The sequence below is a fragment of the Rhopalosiphum maidis genome, chromosome 1, assembly GCF_003676215.2.
Source record: "Rhopalosiphum maidis isolate BTI-1 chromosome 1, ASM367621v3, whole genome shotgun sequence".
NCBI classification, from domain to species: Eukaryota; Metazoa; Arthropoda; class Insecta; order Hemiptera; family Aphididae; genus Rhopalosiphum; species Rhopalosiphum maidis.
This window is the reverse complement of record NC_040877.1, coordinates 2,422,500-2,445,216: the sequence shown is the minus strand read 5'-3', so window position 1 is coordinate 2,445,216 and position 22,717 is coordinate 2,422,500. Positions and strand designations below refer to the sequence as shown.

The 22,717-nt window shown below is 24.4% G+C and overlaps 2 protein-coding genes across 6 annotated transcripts; both read right to left on the bottom strand.

Annotated features, from left to right (window-relative positions):
* Positions 1–1,574: 1,574 nt before the first annotated feature.
* Positions 1,575–7,432, bottom strand: LOC113560741 (major facilitator superfamily domain-containing protein 6-A-like). Of its 3 annotated transcripts, XM_026966795.1 has the most exons (9): positions 7,315–7,432; positions 6,947–7,095; positions 6,158–6,522; positions 5,096–5,242; positions 4,727–4,994; positions 3,901–4,088; positions 3,651–3,787; positions 2,674–3,038; positions 1,575–1,915 (listed from the first exon to the last, which is right to left on the bottom strand). In XM_026966795.1, the coding sequence occupies exons 2-9, from the start codon at positions 7,017–7,019 to the stop codon at positions 1,773–1,775; spliced, it is 1,686 nt and encodes a 561-aa protein (XP_026822596.1). In that variant the 5' UTR covers positions 7,020–7,095; positions 7,315–7,432; the 3' UTR covers positions 1,575–1,772. The 3 variants fall into 3 exon arrangements, with proteins under 3 accessions (XP_026822596.1, XP_026822595.1, XP_026822597.1); XM_026966794.1 differs by lacking the exons at positions 6,947–7,095; positions 7,315–7,432 and having other exon boundaries at positions 1,577–1,915; positions 6,158–6,770; XM_026966796.1 differs by lacking the exons at positions 1,575–1,915; positions 6,947–7,095; positions 7,315–7,432 and having other exon boundaries at positions 2,690–2,849; positions 2,917–3,038; positions 6,158–6,773.
* A 912-nt stretch (positions 7,433–8,344) lies between these two features.
* On the bottom strand, positions 8,345–21,646 carry LOC113547798 (major facilitator superfamily domain-containing protein 6-like). 3 transcript variants are annotated; one of them, XM_026948300.1, is made up of 10 exons: positions 21,431–21,646; positions 20,227–20,389; positions 14,943–15,053; positions 12,700–13,064; positions 12,394–12,537; positions 10,603–10,870; positions 10,235–10,422; positions 9,925–10,061; positions 9,306–9,670; positions 8,345–8,568 (listed from the first exon to the last, which is right to left on the bottom strand). In XM_026948300.1, exons 2-10 carry the CDS (start codon positions 20,279–20,281, stop codon positions 8,405–8,407), a joined length of 1,797 nt encoding a protein of 598 aa, XP_026804101.1. In that variant the 5' UTR covers positions 20,282–20,389; positions 21,431–21,646; the 3' UTR covers positions 8,345–8,404. The 3 variants fall into 3 exon arrangements, with proteins under 3 accessions (XP_026804101.1, XP_026804102.1, XP_026804103.1); XM_026948301.1 differs by lacking the exon at positions 20,227–20,389 and having other exon boundaries at positions 8,405–8,568; XM_026948302.1 differs by lacking the exon at positions 21,431–21,646 and having other exon boundaries at positions 8,405–8,568; positions 20,223–20,343.
* Between the last annotated feature and the right edge of the window lie 1,071 nt (positions 21,647–22,717).

The window sequence follows — 22,717 nt, the reverse complement described above, 5'->3', positions numbered from 1 at the left end:
AATTAATTTTATCTTGATGTACACTACTGAGTATGAAATTGAAATTAATAAATGATAATTATAAATAAAAAAATGAATTGTTTTCTTTTATCCGTCACTCTTATGGTCTCTTTGCAGCAGTAAATCTAAGTTTTATCATGCCACTGTGGTATTCTAATAAAAATAATGAAAATCTTGATTTTGATTAACAGTTAAACAATGACATAGGTTTTTTTGTGTCTTAAAACAATTTTTTCAACTGTAGAAAAAGTTCGATTTTCAACTTCAATATATTTTCTGGTAGGAATTATTCAGTTATACAGTATGTTTCTAGTAATTAACCTGTTTGTAAGACTGTAATGAATATAATACATTTTAATTCAATAATTTATCATTGTTTTACGAAAAACAAATCTAAGCAATGATGGTCTATACTTTATACTCTATCAGCTTATATCAATAATTATATCTCATAACACGTTTTGAACATGGAATTTTAAATATACGCCATTATAAAATAAATATATTTATTCGCTTAACTCGGGTTCTAAAAATAATTGAGAAAAACGTGATTTTTTGAGCAAAACCAGTATTCGACAAAATAATTTTTCTTATTTTGTTGTACCTAATTCCAAAACAAATAACCATAAGTACTTCACATTTTAACCAAATTTCAGCATTTTCTATAAATGGTATAATTTTCTGAATATTTTGACTCTTTTTGAACTATTTTTACATTTTACTAAATGCTTAAACATCAAAATATATGACATTTTTGAATTTTTTTTTGGTTTTTGAAGTGAAATTTCTTTATAGAGGGTACGATCGGCATCACGACCAAAAATTCAACTAATCGGTCCAGCCATTTAGGAGCCGTTTTGTAATTAAAAAGTACAGTTCTATTAAAAATAAAATTGTAAAGTGTATTATTTTTATTTTATTCCAATACACACTTAATACCAGTTGCATGACTGAAAGAAGTTTCACTTCGTCCGCGCGTACCTACTTGTTACCTACACAGTTTATTTTTCTTTATATATTGATAAAAATATTTTTACCTGGTTAAATAGCTTTAAAACCTAACCTAACCTTTTTTTTTGTTTGAACAGAATATTAACGGAAATAATGAAAAAAAATTTAATCTATATTATATAATAATATTGTAATTATTTTTTTACATTAATATTATAAAATTATTATTTAAAAAATGTATCAATTATAACTAGGTTATGTTATTTACAATTATTTATTAATTTATCTTATATACAACTTAATAAAATATGAAGTAGACAATAGATACATAATATTTTCTCATAAAAAATTATTAAATACTTTTAATTAATCATTTTAAAATATATTTTCAACTTAAAACATAAACGTTTAATTCATATAATATGATATTAACAATTAAATAGAAACGTATCGCTATAAAATATACAATAAGTAAAAATAACATACATAGGTAAGCTGTAGAGTAATGATAGTTAGTCGTCAATGAGAAAAACCAATTTTCACTTAAATAATCAATAATTCTTGAAATTAATATTAAAAATTGTCTATTAGAGATTTTTAGTTACTTATTTACAAGTAAGTTTTATTGGAAAATCATTCCATGGCAATCTAAAAATATGTTAACAACTTAGATAAGTTTCTAGAAAATGAAATAATGATGTAGTTTATTTTAACAATTAATTTTTTTCATTATCAAATTATTTACATTTATTACTTGGAAAAATCTCAATAACTGAATAGGTACTTAGCTTAATTTACAAAATTAATATTTCTTTTTAATATTAATTCGACTTAACAGTGAACTTAATAAACATTACATGCAAAATACCCATTATTAATGAGCCATAGGAAAATAATTTAAATGATCGCTCTCCTCCATATGTTTGGTACAAAAATCCACCGACCACACCACCAAAAGAAATACCTGGAAAATTAAATAAAATGATATTATACAAATTATAGTCATATTTTAAATAAAAAATATTGAAAAAAAATGATAGGTATATCATAATTTTGTTTTCTAAAATTGAAAAAACTGCATAATTCAGTCCATTTTTTTTTTATTGAAAATACTTAATTTACAATATATACAAATAAGCTTAATAAGTAAATAAATATAATGAATAAATAAGTTGATTAAGCAATACTTTTTATGAGCTATACAATTATTATTATATATTGCAGTTTTAATAAATAGTTATTTAAAAAATTCTCCCCGGTTGAATCCTGAAACTCATTATTTTCGTACAAAAATATAGGCATAATAAAAGTGTAAACCCATAATTGTCTAAACTAACTTTAACATTCGTTCATACGATATATTATGTTTTTTTTCTGTTTTTATTAGTCTACAAAATATTTTTACAAACATTTGAGAAAATGTTGGATATTTTTTTAAAGTCTCACATTTTAGAATTCCATTATTAATCAGTCTGGCACCTATTTTTATGAGAGCAAAAAAGTTTAATTATATACATACAATGCATTTATAACTTTATAAAGAAAAAAATTTATATATATATAAGTTTTAAATTAGGCAAACAATTTTTACTCATTCGATAAATTTAAATGAAATATTTATTAGTAATAATCAAACAATTGCATATATTATTGCGAACACATCATTATGTATCTTATATAAAGTAATCTTTTTTTATCAGTGAAACATAATATTACACTTACCGACACCTTCGAATAAAGCTCCCGATAGCGCTACTACTGTTGTGGCAGAACTTTGCGGAGCTATGAATCTAGCATATGCTACTAAGACGGCATGACACAACCCAAATGTAATTCCGTTAGTGAATTCGACTGGCAGTATCCAAATAGGGTTAGTTATAATAGAATACAAGTAAAACCTAATAGCAAAAGTGAAAAGACCTAAGACCATGCAATACGTATGACCAATTCGTTTGATCAACCAACCGGAAAAAAATAAGAACGGCATTTCACCGCCAATACATTGAATGCCTATAGCCAAACCTTGTAAAGTTTTTATCCAAGATTGCTTATCACTGTGATACTTTTGGGTTAAGTCCTCCATGTACCTAAAATACAAACAAGCTGTTTTCTAAAATCTAATAGAATTCAATACATTTTGTAATTTATTAAAATCAATTAAATTTAATATTTGAAATTTAGTTGTTATGAAATTAATAATTATTTACCGTTAAATATATTATATACATTTTTTATACTATCTTACTATTAAATATTATATTATATTCAATAAATATAATTCTATAAAAAAATCCAACTTAAAATTACTTAAGATCACTTAAAGAGTACACAATTATTTCATAGGCATCATACACAGACCTTGCAGGAAGTGAGAGTAGGGGGAAGATTTTTTGTTACGTCTACCAAGTTCTAATTAAATACATGAAATAATCTTTTACATAAATTCTTCAAAAAATGTTATTATTATACCTAAATTATTTTATAACATCCAATCCGTTATTAGCAGTAATGTTATTTTTTAAAATAATTTTATGATACCAATCACAATTCAAGATACAAGATTTCCTAATATTTGCCATTTACATTTAGAGAAAAATTTGGTACCGCCTATTATATTTTTATTTTTAATTATGATAACATTGTATACATATACCTACTATGTAGCTACTATAAAATTATTATCTTACATTCTTACCTACCAAAATAGATAATTCCATGGCATTGATGTGCAAATTCCCATCACTATAATCCATATCAAATAGATTATAACATTGAAATTAGTTATTAATTTGAATACGTCTGAAAATGTATTCTTAGATCCAACTGTCTCAGTTATCTTTAATATATAATTTTAAAATTTTAAACGATTATATAATGACAATAGTATACAGTACACTATGTTGTATTTTTTCATATTACTCAATAGGTAAAGTAATACAACACACTTACTTCTATTTTACGAGCCAAGGCAAAATCCCATAGTATTATTATAAGGCATACATAATAAATTGGAACGTAGTTTTTTTGGTAATTACTATTACTGAAATAATCAACAAGTACTCCGCCAAAAACAGAGAAAAGTCCCCAACTTATGGATCCCCAACATCTTTGTTTGCCAAAATCTTCAGGCTTATCATCTATTAATCAACATTAATCGGAACAAAATACAAATATACCAGATATAACTAATAAAAAATGAAATAAATAAACTATTGTGAATTATAAGTAAAATAATTAAAAACTATATTAAGTTGGTACATATGGTTATACTAATTTCTAATATACTAGGTACCTCGTAGTGGCTAGTACCTACATAGAATTTATGTTGATTTTTTTAAGTGCCATGCGATATACAGATATTTTTTATTCTAAAGTTGTACAGTTATAGTATAATATAATAACGACTTATATTAAATTATATTGTATCACATAATATCACGTACGACTGTACGTATATGTACTGTGTAAACAGTACACTCTTTTTAATACTACATTTAATTAGGTACTTAATTGTCCAGATAAATTGTAAAACAAATTTCAAATAAAATAAATTAAACTACAATATTTACAAGATAACTGTTCTGCTTTTAATCCCTAATTTGATTTATTAATAATCAAGAGCTACCATGAAGGTATTATATAGATATGATATACGTATAGTATCATTAAATCGGAATATAACTATTATTATCTTAAAGTCAAATCAAAACTTCAACACAAACATTTATTGGTGAGGATAATAAAAATTAATTAATTTATGTTTAGAACTACTCACCTAAAATGTCAAAGCATATAGGGTCTTGTAGACTCCAAGTGATTGCTTGGCTAATCCAAAATAAGCTCATAACAATTAAATATTTCCAGAACTGATGTAAGCCAAAAATACTTCCTTCAAACTTTTGAACACTTGCCAATTCCATCATGACATCGTTCGAGCAGTTCATTTTGCACCGAGTACTAACCGGTTTCTTACAAAATGGTAATACAATTTGTGTTTTCATAATATGTACTGATTTCACTTGAAAAACATAGTTCTGTTCGATCTAATAACAATATAATAAATGAAACATCACTGCAAGTTACAGTTATACACCTACTTGTGTCTCAAAATCTACAGCAACATCTGAGATCATAAAAATTTTACCTGATCTGTTGCATTGATAATCAAAGTTACATTGAGATACTTGAGTTCATTGTTTTTATACGTAATATTTGGAGTTACATTATAACCGATAATATTCCAAGATCTATCAATTTCGTCCCGAAACGATTCATTTTGATCACAATGTAACTGATAAAAATATTCACAAAACAAATTTTATTTAATCATTTATTAAATAATGATGTTGTTTTTATTTTATATGAAAAATGTATTGTGTACTAAAAGTTATAAGCCGTATGGATTATCAAGAAATTATAAGCTGGCAATAGGAAATCGTAATACTTAAAAAAATTAAGAGTAAAATTTATATTTTTATATTCCTATTGGTATTTTAAAGTGTTCATAATATTAGTATAGGAAAACATCAGTTTTGAAAATTTTAGAAATAATTAATTATTTTTAATGATTCTTAGAATATAATATTGTTTATTAAGCTTCTGAATATATTATAAATATAATAGATACAGATAATTATACGTATTATACGTAAATATACGTATAATTTAAAATTAATTTTATTTTTTTAACTTTATTTAAAAATAAACAATCTGTAATATTTAATTTACAATAAGCAGATTTGCGGATATATAATATAATGTATACATATTTATTTTGACATGAGATCCGTGAAAAAAAACCACCCTATGGTGACATTTTATATAGGACTTTGTTTAATTTTTTTTTTTTTTTAATTGTGGTTCAGATCATGACACCATCTTCTCTTTAACTTACGAAAAGAATTTCCAAGAATGGCGTTAGAATTTAGTGATATTAACAATTAGGGTACTTGGGTGGTTATAGTTAACCGTAAGCGGAATAGTTTAGATAGTATTTTTGCAGTTTCGTATAGTATTAATTCTTAAGTCAGTGTATGATGAGTGTGATTTGAAATATAGAATGGGGCATTTGTAATTATGCAAAGAGCTATTGCTGAATTGAAAGGTTTGAATTTTAAAAATATTTTATTTTTTGACTTATCCACCAATCATAGTTGCTGATTTAACCTAACACTGATTTAAATCCATTTTACCAATGTATACATACTTGACATTCGATGGGTTCTGTACTATTTTTCATTAGCTTAAATAGACTATCATCACATTGAGGCAAATGGTCGTCATTGGATGAACAAATGTGTAATTCTGTTGTTGTATTACAACTTAAATTCGCAACAGCTTCGGTGGGTATTTTTTGAACAAATTTTAAAGCGAACGCTGTAAGACCACATAATAAAACACAAGCAAGAAACATTATTCTTTTTACGCGAAATTTATCAACGATAATTCCTATAATAGGTTTCACAAAAAAGGATAGCATAGACAAGTATGTAAAAACAGAACCGACTACCATTGGAGAATAACCTAGTTGTTTCGCTATTGTAGGTGCAAATCCTTGAACTGACGCAACACCTGCAGAAATAAATAATAATAGAAATTCGTAAGTCAATTTAATAAATAGAGTGTAAGTGGATAAAGTACAGTACAGCATAGAAAAAATTAGTTTTATGATCATATTACTATGTGTGGTTGTATAACAACACGTGCATAGTACATATTACACAGTAATTTTAACATGAAAAATCCTTCTGTATTATTATCAAGTATTATAAAAAAAAATCATCACTCATAATATAATATTAAATAAACTTACCTACTTTGGTATAAACAATAAATATAAACCATCTAAGTATTTACTAAAATATTATATAGTACCAAGTACTAAGTACCTATCTAGATGTTGAGTTAAAAATGTTTTTTAAAATATAATTTTGAGTTTTAGATATCATACAAATATAAATAATAATGTCACCTACATAATAATTTTGGTACTTACCGCCCATATAAAGAAAATAATGAAATTTCATTCGTAGCGTGCGTTTATTTATTCGAATATGTATTGGAAGCATTTTTAGTTCAGTCGATATTTTTGAGCACCTTATATTAAGATGCCAAGCCAAATACTTAATGAACAATGAGTGATAACTGCAGATTAATAAATATAATTAAACATTGTTTTAATTTGATACATATGTAAAACTTAAGGTGTTAAATTGAGAGTGTATAATTAAATAATTTTTGATTCCTAAACATCTTAAAGTAAATAAATTCATTTTTAGTAGCTATTTGATGTTGAAAATACAAGAAATTACAACATAAATAAGTTATAAAACTAATTAAAAATGTGTATGAAATTATACTTACACGTAGTAACTAGTAATAATATCCAACTTAACACACTATTATAAATACGTTTTAATAAAGAGCTCGTCGATCAGAAACTAATATGTAGAGATAAATTGTTTTATTTTATTTCTTTTCTTACTGGCAATGTCATGTAGTAGTTATATTATAATTAAATACTATTAAAACATTAATAATAATTAGTATATAATAATTTGATATGATATAATGACAGCATATTTGTGGCGTTTGATATGACTCAAAATTGTCATTCTTATTGTTTATATTCCGTAACGTATATGGTATATAATATATTTATATATTTTTCTATAATGTATAAAATAAATAATAAAATATATAAATAATTTTGGGTGATAAATGCAAAACTTGTCCAATACAACTGAATAATATATGTTCCAATTCCAAATATTTAATATAATATACGCCACAGGTATAAAATAATTGTAAATAAATAAATTCTAATCATATTTGACTGCATCATTAATACATTTAATGTAGTTTTAAATTTTTAAAAAAATTGTCATATACTATACTTTTTAATTTTAAGTCACAGGAGATTTTAGGTTTTCGCATTTTTATTACATGGCACGTACTTACGTAGAATATTAAATAAATATTAAATAATATTTAGTAGAGATACGCCTGTAAATTTTCTTATATTTAACGCCATAATGAAAATAATAATTAGGCGATAAGCTTAACCACAAGACAGCCTGACTTTTAGTCTGGTTTATAAATAGATGTTTTTTAAATTATATATAAACTTTTATTTTAACAATGAAAATATTTATCGAAATGATAATAAATTAACATTTAAATAATGGAACTTTTGTAATACAATTTTTATGCATTTTGAAATAATATAAATTAATAATTAATACATTGAAACTATTTTCTTAATTAATATTTAAAGTAAAGTTCAAACTATAAATCATAAAAAAAAAATTTAGTAGTAGAGTTTATAAACTATATATCATTAAAAATTATTTAAGGTATTAATAAATATACATAAATTACGTAACATTGTTATTTAAGTGATTGGTAAAAACATTAAATTTGATAAGTAGTTTAAGCTTATACAAACATAATTTCAATTTATGACACCTATTCTTTTTATATTTTTCTTACTGAACACAATAAATAATACATGAAGAATACCCATCAATAAGGAACCGCAAGAAAATAACTTAAATGTTAATACTCCTCCAAATTTTTCGTAAAAAAATCCACCTATCAAACCACCTAAAGATATACCTAAAAAAAAAGAATTTATAAATAGCATTAAATACATAGACTCATAGTCTCATGAATATTACAAACATGATTATTGATTATTTATACATAATAAGATAAAATATTTAATGATAAAAATAAATCAAATGAATATTCCATAAACAATAAATTATCAGTTAACCATATTATTATTCAAAATTATTTACTAATTATTTTCAATTAAATATGCTGGATGAACAAAAAAGAAGTTAATAATTGTATTAATAAACTTTAATATAATCTATGATGGTATATATGAGTGTTCTAATAATATTATGCACCTATATATTCTATATACATTTTAAAATATTAAATTTATAGTTAGTGTCATAAATGTATCTACTGATTTAGTTAGGAAACATATTTTTAAAAACTTCATGAAGCTATTTTAAGATCAACAATATCTTATAGTGTTGATAGATAATGTAGTTACTATTTGAAGGTAAGTAATTTTTCAATTATTTAATGACAGAATGTTATTATTTTTCTATATTTATGCATCGATTATAGTTATAAAGTATAATTAATGATTTATTAAGTTAATCAAGATAAACTTTATACACCAGAAACACATTTTGTTAGTCATAATAAATCAAAAAATAGGTTTAAAAAAATATGTAAAGATAAAAATATCTACCACGCAGTTAAAATGAATCAATAATTCAATAAATGACCATCGATCTAATATCATAAACACTTATACTAAGGTATATACATACCTACACCTTCAAATAGGGCTCCAGAAAATCCTACCACAGTGGTGACAGCACTTGCAGGTGCAACGAGTTTTGCGTATTCCATCATTACAGCGTGACACAATCCGAATGTTATGCCATTAGTGAATTCAATTGGCAGTATCCAAATAGGGTTAGTTATAATAGAATACAAGTAAAACCTAATAGCAAAAGTGAAAAGACCTAAGGCCATGCAATTCGTATGACCGATTCGTTTAATAATCCAACCAGAAAAAAATAAAAATGGCATTTCACCACCAATACATTGAATTCCAATGGCTGATCCCTGTAACGTTTTTATCCACAATTGATTTTCACTGTGATACTTCTGAGTTAAATCTTCCATATACCTATAAAACAAAATAGTTAAATTCAAGAAATATTTACAATTTAATAGGCATAAATAAAACGAACCATATTTTAAAAAATAAGCCTAAAATAGTATTACGTGTACAAACTATAAATCCATAACGTATAAGCTACAGATAAATGACTTTAAAAACTATTATAAATAAGTAATAGTTTTTTTAACAAAATCAAAAAAAAAATTATTTCATATTAAACATTGAAATAACATTTTTAAATATAAAATTAAGTATATTACCAAAAAAGGTAATTCCACACCATAGATGTACAAACACCCATCAATATGATCCATATAAAGAATACTACAATATTCATATTAGTTATTAATTTGAATATGTCTGATAGTGTATTTTTAGATCCAATTGTCTCAGTTATCTTCAATAAATCGTGTAAACATAAAAAAAAAGTATTATAATATAGTTGAAGATTTAATATTACTAAATTTCTACAGTCTACTATTCAAATTTCAAATGTCATAGAGTACATATTTATGATGTCATATAACACTAATTATTGGTAACGAAATACAATAAATATGAAAAACTTACTTTTATCTTATAAGCTACCATAAAATCACACAATATGATTAAAAGACATAGATAGTAAATCGGTAAGTAGTTCTTGTGAATATCATTATCGCTAAAATAATCAACAAGTGCTCCACCAAATACCGAAAAGAGTCCCCAACTAATAGATCCCCAACACCTTTGTTTGCCGTAATCTTCAAGTCTAGTTCCTGAATAAAATAATGATAATAGCACAGGTTAAAATATTATATTTGCATGACTATATATTATAAATTTTACCAATAATATGACAATATACACTGCACTTTACATTCTCTAAATCGTAACTCATTTTTTCATTTTTGTGAGATAAATTAAATATAGTCAACTTTAAAATATAAAACAATCACCTAAGAGATCAAGGCAAATTGGGTCTTGAAGACTCCAAGTTATCGCTTGACTAATCCAAAATAAACTCATAACAATGAAATATTCCCAGAACTGATGTAAGCCAAAAATACTTCCTTCAAATACTGTAGTGGTAGCTAATTCCATTATAACATCATTCGAACAGTCGATCTTACATCGAGTGCTCACTGGTTTTAGGCATGTAGGAAAAAATACTTGAGTTTCTTTGAATTGCACAGATTTTACTTCAAACCCGTAATTGTTTTCTATCTAATAATGTATATATAGTAAAAAAAAATACAAATAACTACATGTAGCATATGAAAATAATAATAATAATAATACTAATTGATGACCGTGATGGATGTGTTAAATTTTCGTTCAATCACCATAGAATACGAAAAAAGATTCTGAGCAGAAATGATGTATCAGCCTATACCAATAAGGCAATAACTAATAAGTATATTTCATGTTATGTTTTTTGATATTATTATCAGGTAAAAAAAATTATTTTACCATTAGTAATATAGTAGGCTGAATTAATTTCATAGATTTTTAATTACAAAATAATTTGAAAATTATCAAAATTTTAAATTTAAACTTTTATAAAAAAATTTTGTGACTATAATTTTAGAAAAATTCAGAGTAAATACTTTTCGAGTTATAATATTAGATCAGATTAAAGAAAGTTTCAACAGCAGTTTTTCAGTTACTAAGAAATTAATAGCTGATATCCAATTTATGGTACCTAAGAATTGTTATTCTATACTAAATATGCCAAAAGATGTTTTAAAAGAATTAGTATATCTAGTAACATAGATCGTGATTGATTAAAACTAGAACTTCAACATTTTTCAAAAGTATACCCAAACTTATCGAATTCTGTATAGAAAAGAACAAAACCAATATACTTGGAGCCCGAAACCTAGGAAAAAAATGATTTAGAATTGGATCAAGAAGTTGATTGAATGTTTTCTTACAAGATCGATGGCGTAGATATTCGTTGTATTTACAATGTTTATTTAATCATGGTTAATAATTGTTGCTTATGGTTTTATGTAATGCAGTTTCCAATAGTCACGATAAAAAAATTGCTTACATTATGTTTATAGTTTGATATACAACTTAAATTTGTATGTGTCTGCTTTTATTTTACTATGTAAAGCATATAATTTTTTTTAACTTTATCAGTTACAGAAGTTAACTGCAAACAGACGTTTAAATAAGCTGAAATTAATAAAAAATAGATTAAGATTACATTTAACTCAGGAAAATTTGTAGTCTCTGTTTTTTATGTCTATAGAAAAAGGGTTGTTGCGTGAAATATATGTGTTTGAAATCCTGAAATAGTAAAATATTTAAAATACTCATCCACCATAATGCAACAAATATTAAATTTATAAATTAAAATGAACAAATTATGTATATTATTTAATATATTATTCATTCGTAAATTATAATTTTTCACATATTATAACCAATTAATGTGAAACACTATTTTGTGGTAATAATATATTTGATGCATTTATGTGCTGCAATAATTGTATTTGATATAAAAAAGACTATGAATGCAAGGACCTTAACAATATATGTACGCATTGGCTATAAAATTAACCATAATTGAGCGCAGTGAGTGGCAAATATTTTGAACATAGATACTAAAAATACATTTTTGGCCACTTAAATCTTCTCCACCAGGACTGATTAAGAACTCCCAGACCATCCCTGTACTTAATTATAATTTTATAAACTTAAATAATGTTTGATACAATAACATAAAATTTACAATTTACCTGATCTCTTAAATTGTTAGACAATGATACATTGAGATGTGCAAGATTATTGCTTGTATTCGTGTTGTATTGTGGTACACAATAATCCATGCTCCAAGATTTACATATCTCATCCAAAAATGATTTATCTGGTTGACAATACAACTAAAAATATATCGTCAATGCAATCAAATTTTAAGCTTTTTAATTTATTTTAAATTATAATATTCAATATGTAGGTCTTAAACTCGTAGATAATACTACATAATAAAATACGTAAAACACCGTTTTAAAATTATCGTAATATTTTACTAATTTATAACGCACTTGACATGTAATTGACATAGAGTTATTCACTATGAGTTTTTTTAAACTGTCGTCGCATTTAGGCAACTGGCCGTCAACGTTTGAACAAACGTCCAATACTGTTGTGGTGTTGCAACTTAAAATGGCAGCCGTTTCCGTTGGCAGTTTCTGAATAAAGTTTAACACAAATGCGGCTAAGCCACACGTCAAAACAAATACTAGAAACGTAATTCTTTTCACGGGAAATTTATCAACTATTAATCCAATAATAGGCTTGACTAAAAAGGCTAAAATAGATAAATATGTGTAAAGATAACCAACTAACATCGGTGAATAGCCCATTTGTTTAGCAATGGTCGGTGAAAATCCTACGATAGAAGCAATACCTGAAAAACCAAAGTTGTTAATTAATCCATAAGTTGGTGAATAAAGGTTTATTGTGGGCTATCTAAAACTAAAATGTAAAAATATGGAACTATAATCAAATCAACATAATTGGACAAGAGGCATAAATTATATTACTTATTGACCTATATAATCAATTTACTATAGTTATGTAAACCTACATGTTTTGATGGGGCACCATAAATGCCCAGAAAATAATTTCACAGACCGTAAAAATACGCAATAAATCAGTAATTCTACGGACCAGGATTTATTTAATTTCCGGGATTTTACATGCGTTTATTACCTATATAATATAAACAAAATAGATCATAGCCCATAGGTAACCCTTATCCAAGTAAAATTTTATTTATCAAATCAATTAAATTAAATTTGAAATACCGACATTTTAAACACTTGCATATAAATCCGATCTCTAACTATGATTATAGTTATTATTTATTATAATAAATCAAAACGGATGCATGTAAACTCTTTATACTCTCCATTTTTCTTACATTCTTATAATAAATAATTGTTTTATTTTTGTCTTCATTTCTGAATTTTTAGTTCCTTACAAGATACAATGCAATGTTAATAATCTAATAGTTTAAATTTTACGATGATTACTTGATAATAAGACACTAATTTTCAAATGTATGAAAAGGCATCCATTTACAATCAACTAACATCTCATGGTATAATGAATTTCAAGATACCAAGAAAAAAGTTTGTTATATCGAGAGTTTGTTACATCGATATTTGTAGTAAATAATACAATATTTTCAAGAAAATCACAGTTTCGTTCGTTATATTTAGATTTTTGTAATGCCGAGCTTTGTTACCTCACAAGTTGACTCTGCACTACGTATAATATGCCTATTTTATTATTAGTATTAATAATATACATTTTATTTTAAATATGCGCAAAGTAGTTACACTATATATTGATATAAATCATAAATATAGGGACATTTTAGGCTATTCAAGATAGATTACCATTAAATAGTACACAATATAGGTAAACAATATAAAAATATTACAGACAGCTTATGATATAAAATAATATATAACATTATAAATTATAATATTACTCCGGGTAATAGTAAAAGCTTTGAAAATTGATTTAAATTGTTATTATTAAATACAAGAACCAAGTTTAAATTAAAAATATGATTCAAAATTCAACTCTCGCCAATAAATTTAATATTTCAATATTTAAAAATTTATATTGTATAAAGTCATAAAAGGAAGTTCTAGAAGAAATTATACGGTAAGTTGTTTATTATTGTCACTATGCAAAATTAAATGAATTGACTTACATTAATATAAGGTGTAATCTAGGTTTTGAAAAAATAATTAAACACATATAAAAATTAAAATGTTTATTAGGTATTTAAGAAATCGCTATTACTACTCGTGTATATTGGTTTTTCTTTTTTATCGATTAAATTTGAATTGAAATAATGTAAAAACTTTAGTTTGTTGACACATTTAAAAAGCAATAATTTAAAAAAAATTGAATTATAATCCAAACATCAATATTTTATTTGAAACCAAGTAAAAAGTTGTGTGTGCTTGTGGGGGGGGATTAAACATTTATAAGGACGGAAATATATTAAATGGCTAGGGGTAAGCCTCGCTATGACTCTAATTGGTACCTACATATTATTTCATAATTTTATGTTTATAATTGGCCACTTTTGCATTTAATATATCTTTATTCTTTAGTGTATACACGAGATTAAGCTAGTTAGCAATAATATTTATTCATATCTTATAAACCTACATAAATGTAATTACAAAATTATTAGATATCATTGTAAATAAAATATTATTTAAAAATATTGATTGATATATTGCCAAACACTTATACTTACCACCCATATACAGAAAATAATGAAATTTTATTCGCAGCATACGTTTATTTACTGAAAACATTTTTGATAAACAGTTTTTAATTTCTAGATTTGTATCCTTAGTAAGTAAACCTGAAAAAATTAAAAATTGCTATAAAATATCTTTGATTATTTATAAAGTTATAATCATTGTAATTTAAAATTTATTCACTATACCTAATTATTATTTATGATACATACTTATCGTTATCTACTAAAGGTATTATGTATTATTATTATAAATATATTAACACTAATTAAAACATCCATTATTTGACTAAAACTATCAACATTTTTAAAAATATTATACATTCAGAGTATCCTAACTGTACGATAAGTGTATTGACTTTACAAGAAGATTTTAATACTATTAATTTTTTATTATCTAAAGATATTTTTTAGTAGAAAAAATGCTTCGATTATCAACTTAGATGGTGGATCCTAATATAAATTTGGATCTATTAAGTACTTTTAAGAAATTCAAATTGAAAAATGTCCAGTACTTTAGAAAATAATCGGGAAATATTAAAAAATATAAAAATATTCGCTAGTATTTTAATTTTATTATTAAAATAATTGTTTGGTAACTTTGATCCCCAAATAGTTAGACTATATTTGCCCAGTATTGTTTTTCATCGTATACATTATAATGATTTATCATTAAATTAAAATTTAACACACCGGTCCATGACAGTGTCTAGTCAATGGCAAGGTACGCTCAACTCCTACTATACAGTAGAGCGATTTCCAAATTCTTCTTTTTACATAATTTTAAGATGTTACAAAAAGACATTTTTGGAAAAAATATTATTTTTATCAGTATTATATTTTAAGTTTTTAATTTTGCTTAATAACGGCATACATAACGAATATAATCTACAATATGTCCCGTGAATATTTACCCATTGCGATATATCCTGAAATAATGGAGATATAATTTTTTTTTTATGAGAATCACAGGGATAAGGACTACAAGTATTTAATATTTTAATTTAATTTAATGTTTTGGTAAACATTTTTAGAAAAATAAACTACAAAATTACTGATTTTTTTTTAAATAATTAAATAAAAAATTTAAATTAAATTTGAATATAAAATACTTATAGTCCTCGTCTCTGTGAGTCTTTTAAAAAATATAACTATGATATCACCATTATTTCAAGAGATATTGCAATGGGTAAATCTTCATGGGACACCATGTACTTATAACAGAAAAAAATAAAACCCAAATTCAACATTCTTCATTTGAACACGATATTATTGAAGAGTTAATGAATAGACAAGTAAAATCAAATAATATTATATTATTTAAACTAACCTGAAAATGAGAATGAAAGCGATTTGGAATATATTAAATATATTTTTACAAACTTGAACGAGAATATTGAAAATTTTACATTTTCCCGTTTTAGAAGAATAAAATCAACTACTCTTGATAGACTATCGTTCAAAAAAACAAAGAAATCAAATGTATTCACTATTACGCGTGCAAAAACCTAAAAAAAACTCATTAAAAGGTCAAATGTTTACATTTTTTCGGATAAAACAATCAAACAGTGAGATGAAATGGCAAATCTCAGAACAGCACAACAAAATCGCAGAGCAAAAGGTGAACAAAATTTAATTATTAAGTATATAAAAGGTATCCTAAAAATCATTAGCACTACAAAAATCTGAAAAATACACCACACAACAACTTTAATTTATACTATCAAAACGTTCTTAGTTTAATTAATAAATGGTCGTATTTAAAATCTCAAATTTCCTGTGCATTTACAGCATGGCATGATGTTTTTATATTCACTGAAAACTGACTTACAGATAATTTTATGATATCGGAATTGGTTTTTTATAATTATGATATATTTATATGTAATCACTGATTACTAATCAGGTTAGGTATATTTTATAGGTTAATAATCAGATATTATAAATAGAATAACTCAAACAAGTTTATTCTAAAAGCAATGGTGTAGGTACATGATCGTAATAATTTTCATTCAAAACACATCTTAATTGAAAATAATACTATATAGAATTTAGTATCATTTATAATTGTAAAGTTTAAACTCTTACTATTATTATTCTAATATTATCTATTAGCTCTGTGTGTATAGTATTTTCCAAACAAGTCCATTGAATATATATATATATATATAGAGAGAGAGAGAGAGTTCTTATTTTGATTAAGTTATATCTCGTATAAAAAATATCATCAAGCTAATTTTTTACTATTTGCCGATTTTAACTTACCGTCAGTAAATTTTTAAATGTTTACTCTTGTTTTGATAACAAATTAGTTTTATTAAATCTTTCTTAATTAAATTGTAAAAATATTAAAAACAATATTATAGATTATGTCTAGACAAATTATACCATTAAAGTATTATAGTATAATTTATATTAATTATAATAATATTAAATCAAAAATTATTAAATTATTCATTATATAGTAAACCTACATGTATGATGTATGTAACTCACTGCAAGGCCGTACCCAGGAAACATTTTTGTAGGGGAGGGGTCACATAAATCTTAGTAAGTGGTGTATAAAATAATGAGGAACAATTTCTGGTGGGGTGAAGGATAACCCCCACTAGATGCGGCCTTGCCCAGCTGTATTTAAATATTGAATACAATATTGTTGTAAATAAATAATCCATTTTCAGTACTACAGTCTCATCTAAAATAACTTAACTATTCTCTCAAGATTCTTCATAAAAAGTTCATATTTAAAAAATCATTTAAAAACAATTATTTTTGATAGACACTTTAAGTTCCAATCTACACAAAATTACTTTTAAAACGATAAATAACGATATGTTAATTATTTTGTTATAATTTAAAAACATTATTCGTAGGATCTTAAACTTTTATGTATTTTATATTCTTATGAATTCTACTATATGCAATAACATTTTTGATTAATTTTAAAATATTATCTATTTATAGATACTTACTATATATTTATATATTTACTATCTTATGATATTCACAGAAAGATTATATTACATTTTTAGTTACTTAAGTTAATATATAATATGGTACCTATAATTATATATTATTATAATTTTTAATAATGTAATAATATAAGTAATAATATACATAATATTTTCCAAAAAGGTTATATTAAATACTACTATAATACTAAAATTAAAATAAATTAATTTAATAGCTATATCTACAAACCATTATTATTTAGTGATATAGGCTAACTGTTTCCGCTCAAAATTGTTTTTCGTATTCATTGATATATCATTGAATTAAAATTAAACACACAATGTACAACGGAGCGGATTTAGGCCCGATTTGTCTTGTACTTATATGAAATCTTTTATCTTATATTAAATTGTTAAACATTTTGACTAAGCATAAACAATTCATTTCTGATTTTTTTAACTAATTAAAAATAGTTTTTACTTTTTTTTCTCATAAAATTAATAATTATACTTTTGTCAAAACTTGACAAATATAGCATACTAAGTATTTTATTATTAAAAAAAAATTATAAAAATTATCAAAAATAGATTTTGTGAAATTTATTTTTATAAGTATAGGCAGGGGTGTTATTTGGGGGATCAGGGTGTGCGATTGCACCCCTTACTATTAAAATAGTTCCAATTGGCCTGCACTCTGATGAAATAATGCACGATTATTAATATGATTTAAATTAAATTGTATTTTAAATATTTTGATTTTTATATTGACATTTATCAATACTAGTATACTATCAATCATGATTACAACTTTAAATTACAGTAAATTATACATAAATATTGTGATATACATTTTTATTGTATTTTAGTTTTTAAATTGATTTTTAATATTGATGTTTATGTATTGATTCGGTCTATGATGTATGGAAATAATTGGAAGCAGAATAATGTACATATACGTAGTACTTCTATTTTTATATGGCCTGCCTGATATTTCGCACACCCGAAAAAAACCCGAAATGACGTCTCCCTGAGTATAGGTACTTACATATTTTAATCAACGATTATAGCAGTATTTCCCAACTGGTGTTCCGCGGAACCTAAGCGGTCCGTCAGCCGGTGTCAAGAGTTCCGTAAGAAATTTAGGAAAATATATATTAATTAATAATATTTTCGATTTGAATTATGATTTGAGCATAGAAAAGCTACAAAAATTATATGGGGTTCCATAAAACGTTCAAGCTCCTGCAAAGGTTCCGTGAGTAAAAGTAGTTGAGAAACACTGGATTATAGTATAAACAAAATTACCTTCAAACCTTAACATTTGTTAAATCAATGGTAAATCATTATACATTTTACTTTGTTAATACCCTATTTATTGTAATAATCAAATACATTATTTATTATTACATATAATAAATTATATGCTAGGATATTTATACCGTTCTTCATAAAATCATAACACATTTTTACCAGTAGGTAAAAACATCCTACTATATTTCACCTGGGAGGTAAATATATCCTAGAAAGTTTAATCTAATCGGTAAATATACTGTAGTATATTTTTACCCCCTATTGAATAATTTTACCGGTGGGGTATTAAATCCTAGGATATTTTTACCGGGGGTATAAATATCCTAGATTATTTTTATCGAGGGGGGTAAAAATATCCGGAGGTAAAAATCGCCTGTTACAACTCACGACGGAGCGGTAACCACTTGCAGGCACTTACATATCTTTTTTATATATACAGTCGCTAGAACTGCGATTCGCGCAAATCAAATTGAAACTTTTATCTAAATTACTAAATATTATGATTGATTGTCCTGAATTAATGAAAAATATATATTTTTTAAATAAACCCAATAAACTGCCAATCTTTTAATTGATTTTACACATTTATATTTAAATTATTGTTTTTTAATTATTAGTAATATTAACTGAATATCTTTATTTTTAATTATATAAACACTAATTAACATTTTAAGTACAATTAAACAATAGATAACAATATAACGATAACGTATTATTTTTAACATATATAACTATTATTTTGATTTTAGGGTAATAAGTAAAAGTTTTTCGATTTTTCAAAGCATGTAATGATTTACTATGAAAAAACCTACCATGATAATAACTTCATAAACATATTCATATACATATATTAGTGTACAAAGGGTTACCTTAATATTTAAAAAAAAAATTCAATGTCTATAGTTAAAAGTGATTTTAAAAACCTAAATATATATTATTTATAAATTCTGAATTTTTAGCATCCATTCTTATTGTATTTCATTTTATATTTACGTTAAAGGTTCATAGATACCTACGTCGTCTGTCGTGTCTAGTGACTTTCGTCGTGTTCTGATTGGCGGTGATAATCATAGCATAATTTACCAATCAAGCTATGATCTACCATGAAATTTCAAGTTTAATGTCAATTTTTTCCCTTTGAATATGACACGACAGATATCTGACGACATGGCCATGAACCTGATTTAGACACATAGATTATAATAGGTTAGGTATCTTTATATGATGGTACTTGTCCTTACCACCAAGTTTAAATACAGAGATTGTATATTACACATTAGTTATACCTATACAATAATACAATATGGACTTCTACCATACCGATTGCCCACGATGTAAGTAGTCATCAGGACTTAACGTGGTATATTTATAATAATAAATGTATATAACCATTGAATGAATATACATATATAGGTATTTTTAGGTATATATATATATATATATTAATCAATTAATTATAACATTATTTGTTAACTAAAAATTAAAATGTAAATGAAGTTACGTTGAATGAACAAATCATTACCTATCTACTTCTTAATCAATAGTACTCGGATTAGGAATAAAGATTTAATTAATATATTTTAAGTACATATGCCTATCTATCTATGTTTATATAACTCATATTATAGAACACAGGCACACTCTCTCGTGTGTAATATTATATTACACCTATACCTATGTCCTATATATAAAAATATAACCACTTCAAGTAAAGATTTAAACATTTTAAACCATACAACGATAACTGATAAGATATTTATAATTTACATTGTTTTTATTATTTGCGAACATATCGAATATCTGTATATATGAATATGGAATACATTAATACCTATACGGCATACCTAAGATTAGTAAGATTTGTTTTAATTAAATTTATCTACCAAGTATGTAAATTATTACACTGTACAGTTTTTATTTAAATTTGGATATTAAGCAAGTTGAGTTGGTAGATGTATTATTTTAACACCTAATAATGATAATAAACACAGTCAAATTCACTGGCATATAATAATGTTTAAGAATAGTCAGATAACTAGATAAGTATAGCTATCTAGATCTTTTTATTTTAGAATATACGCACCTATTATAATAAGTATGCTGTAAAAAATACTGATATGATACTAACGGTAAAAGTATCCTACATTGGCTAAATTTAACTAGACACATTTTTATCTATCATATTAAATTCATTATTTTAATTAAAAATATATTACATACCTGAAGAATTTTGATATTGAGGCTTTAATTTTTTTTTATTATACACAGCAAACAGGAACAAAAATAGTTGCTTATAATTTTCACTGAACCTGTAGATACCTATTCGTAAAAATATAGTTTACATTAACATATACAAATTAAATCACACCAATTAAAAGTTATCTAATACGCTACACAGCTACACTACAATTATTATTATAGTAGCATAATCGATGATAATTGTACAGTTTTTAAAATCCGTTGCCATTATTAGTTCCTAAGTAAAAGAGCGTTAATAGAGAGCACTAGTATCGCCTAGGCACTAGATCACTATCCATTAGGTAGGTACTTAGGTACTTACCTAACCTAGCTATACTATAATATATCATTTATATATTACCTACATAAGCTATAGGCAGTATAATAATCACAAAATTGTTATAATTGTTCTTTACCTAAATCGGAATTATACCTATTCTATCAAATTATACATGATAAAAATATAATTTAAAAAGTATATAATATAGCTTGGTATTGTATATATTATATACAACACCAAGCTGTATGATAAATATATTGATTTTACAATAATGTGTTGTATATTTTATTTTTATTTATTGTATTTATTATTATATTATATATTATAGTAGATATTATATGTTGAATTTATTTTTACCAAAAACATTGCATTTATTATATTATTGATAAGAGTTAATTTATTTTCAATGTAATGTATAATATATTTATATCTTATTCATTTTCGAGTCAATACCAACTTACGTAATCAACTTGTCTCCCCGCGAATAATATTTTTTTATCGACATAAATAATTAAAAAAAAAAATTGAGTGTCAATGTTTGTACAGAAAATGCTAAAATAGCGGAAAATCGCGAAAATTTGTAAAATATTTTGTTGTAAAAAATGTCATAGCTAATTTAATATATCTAAGGTTGCTCATAATTTATTATTTTTTCATACAATTAAAAACAGCATAATTCTATAAAATATATTTTTTATGAGCATCTGAAATTTATATTAAAATATTTTCTTATTTTGTTGTAATTTAAAGACGGATTACTGTAGATATTTGATATTTTTACCAAATTGTTATATGATCATTACTTAAGAGGCATGTCGTGTGTAAAACTATCAAATCAATTGAAAATTAAACACCAAAAAGGCATTTATAAATTAAAAATGTATTTATAAATAAAAATGGCAAAAAAAAAATATATCCATCGTCTTAAATATTAAATGATTAATACATACATACAATATATTCATACAATTATATAATATTTGATATGC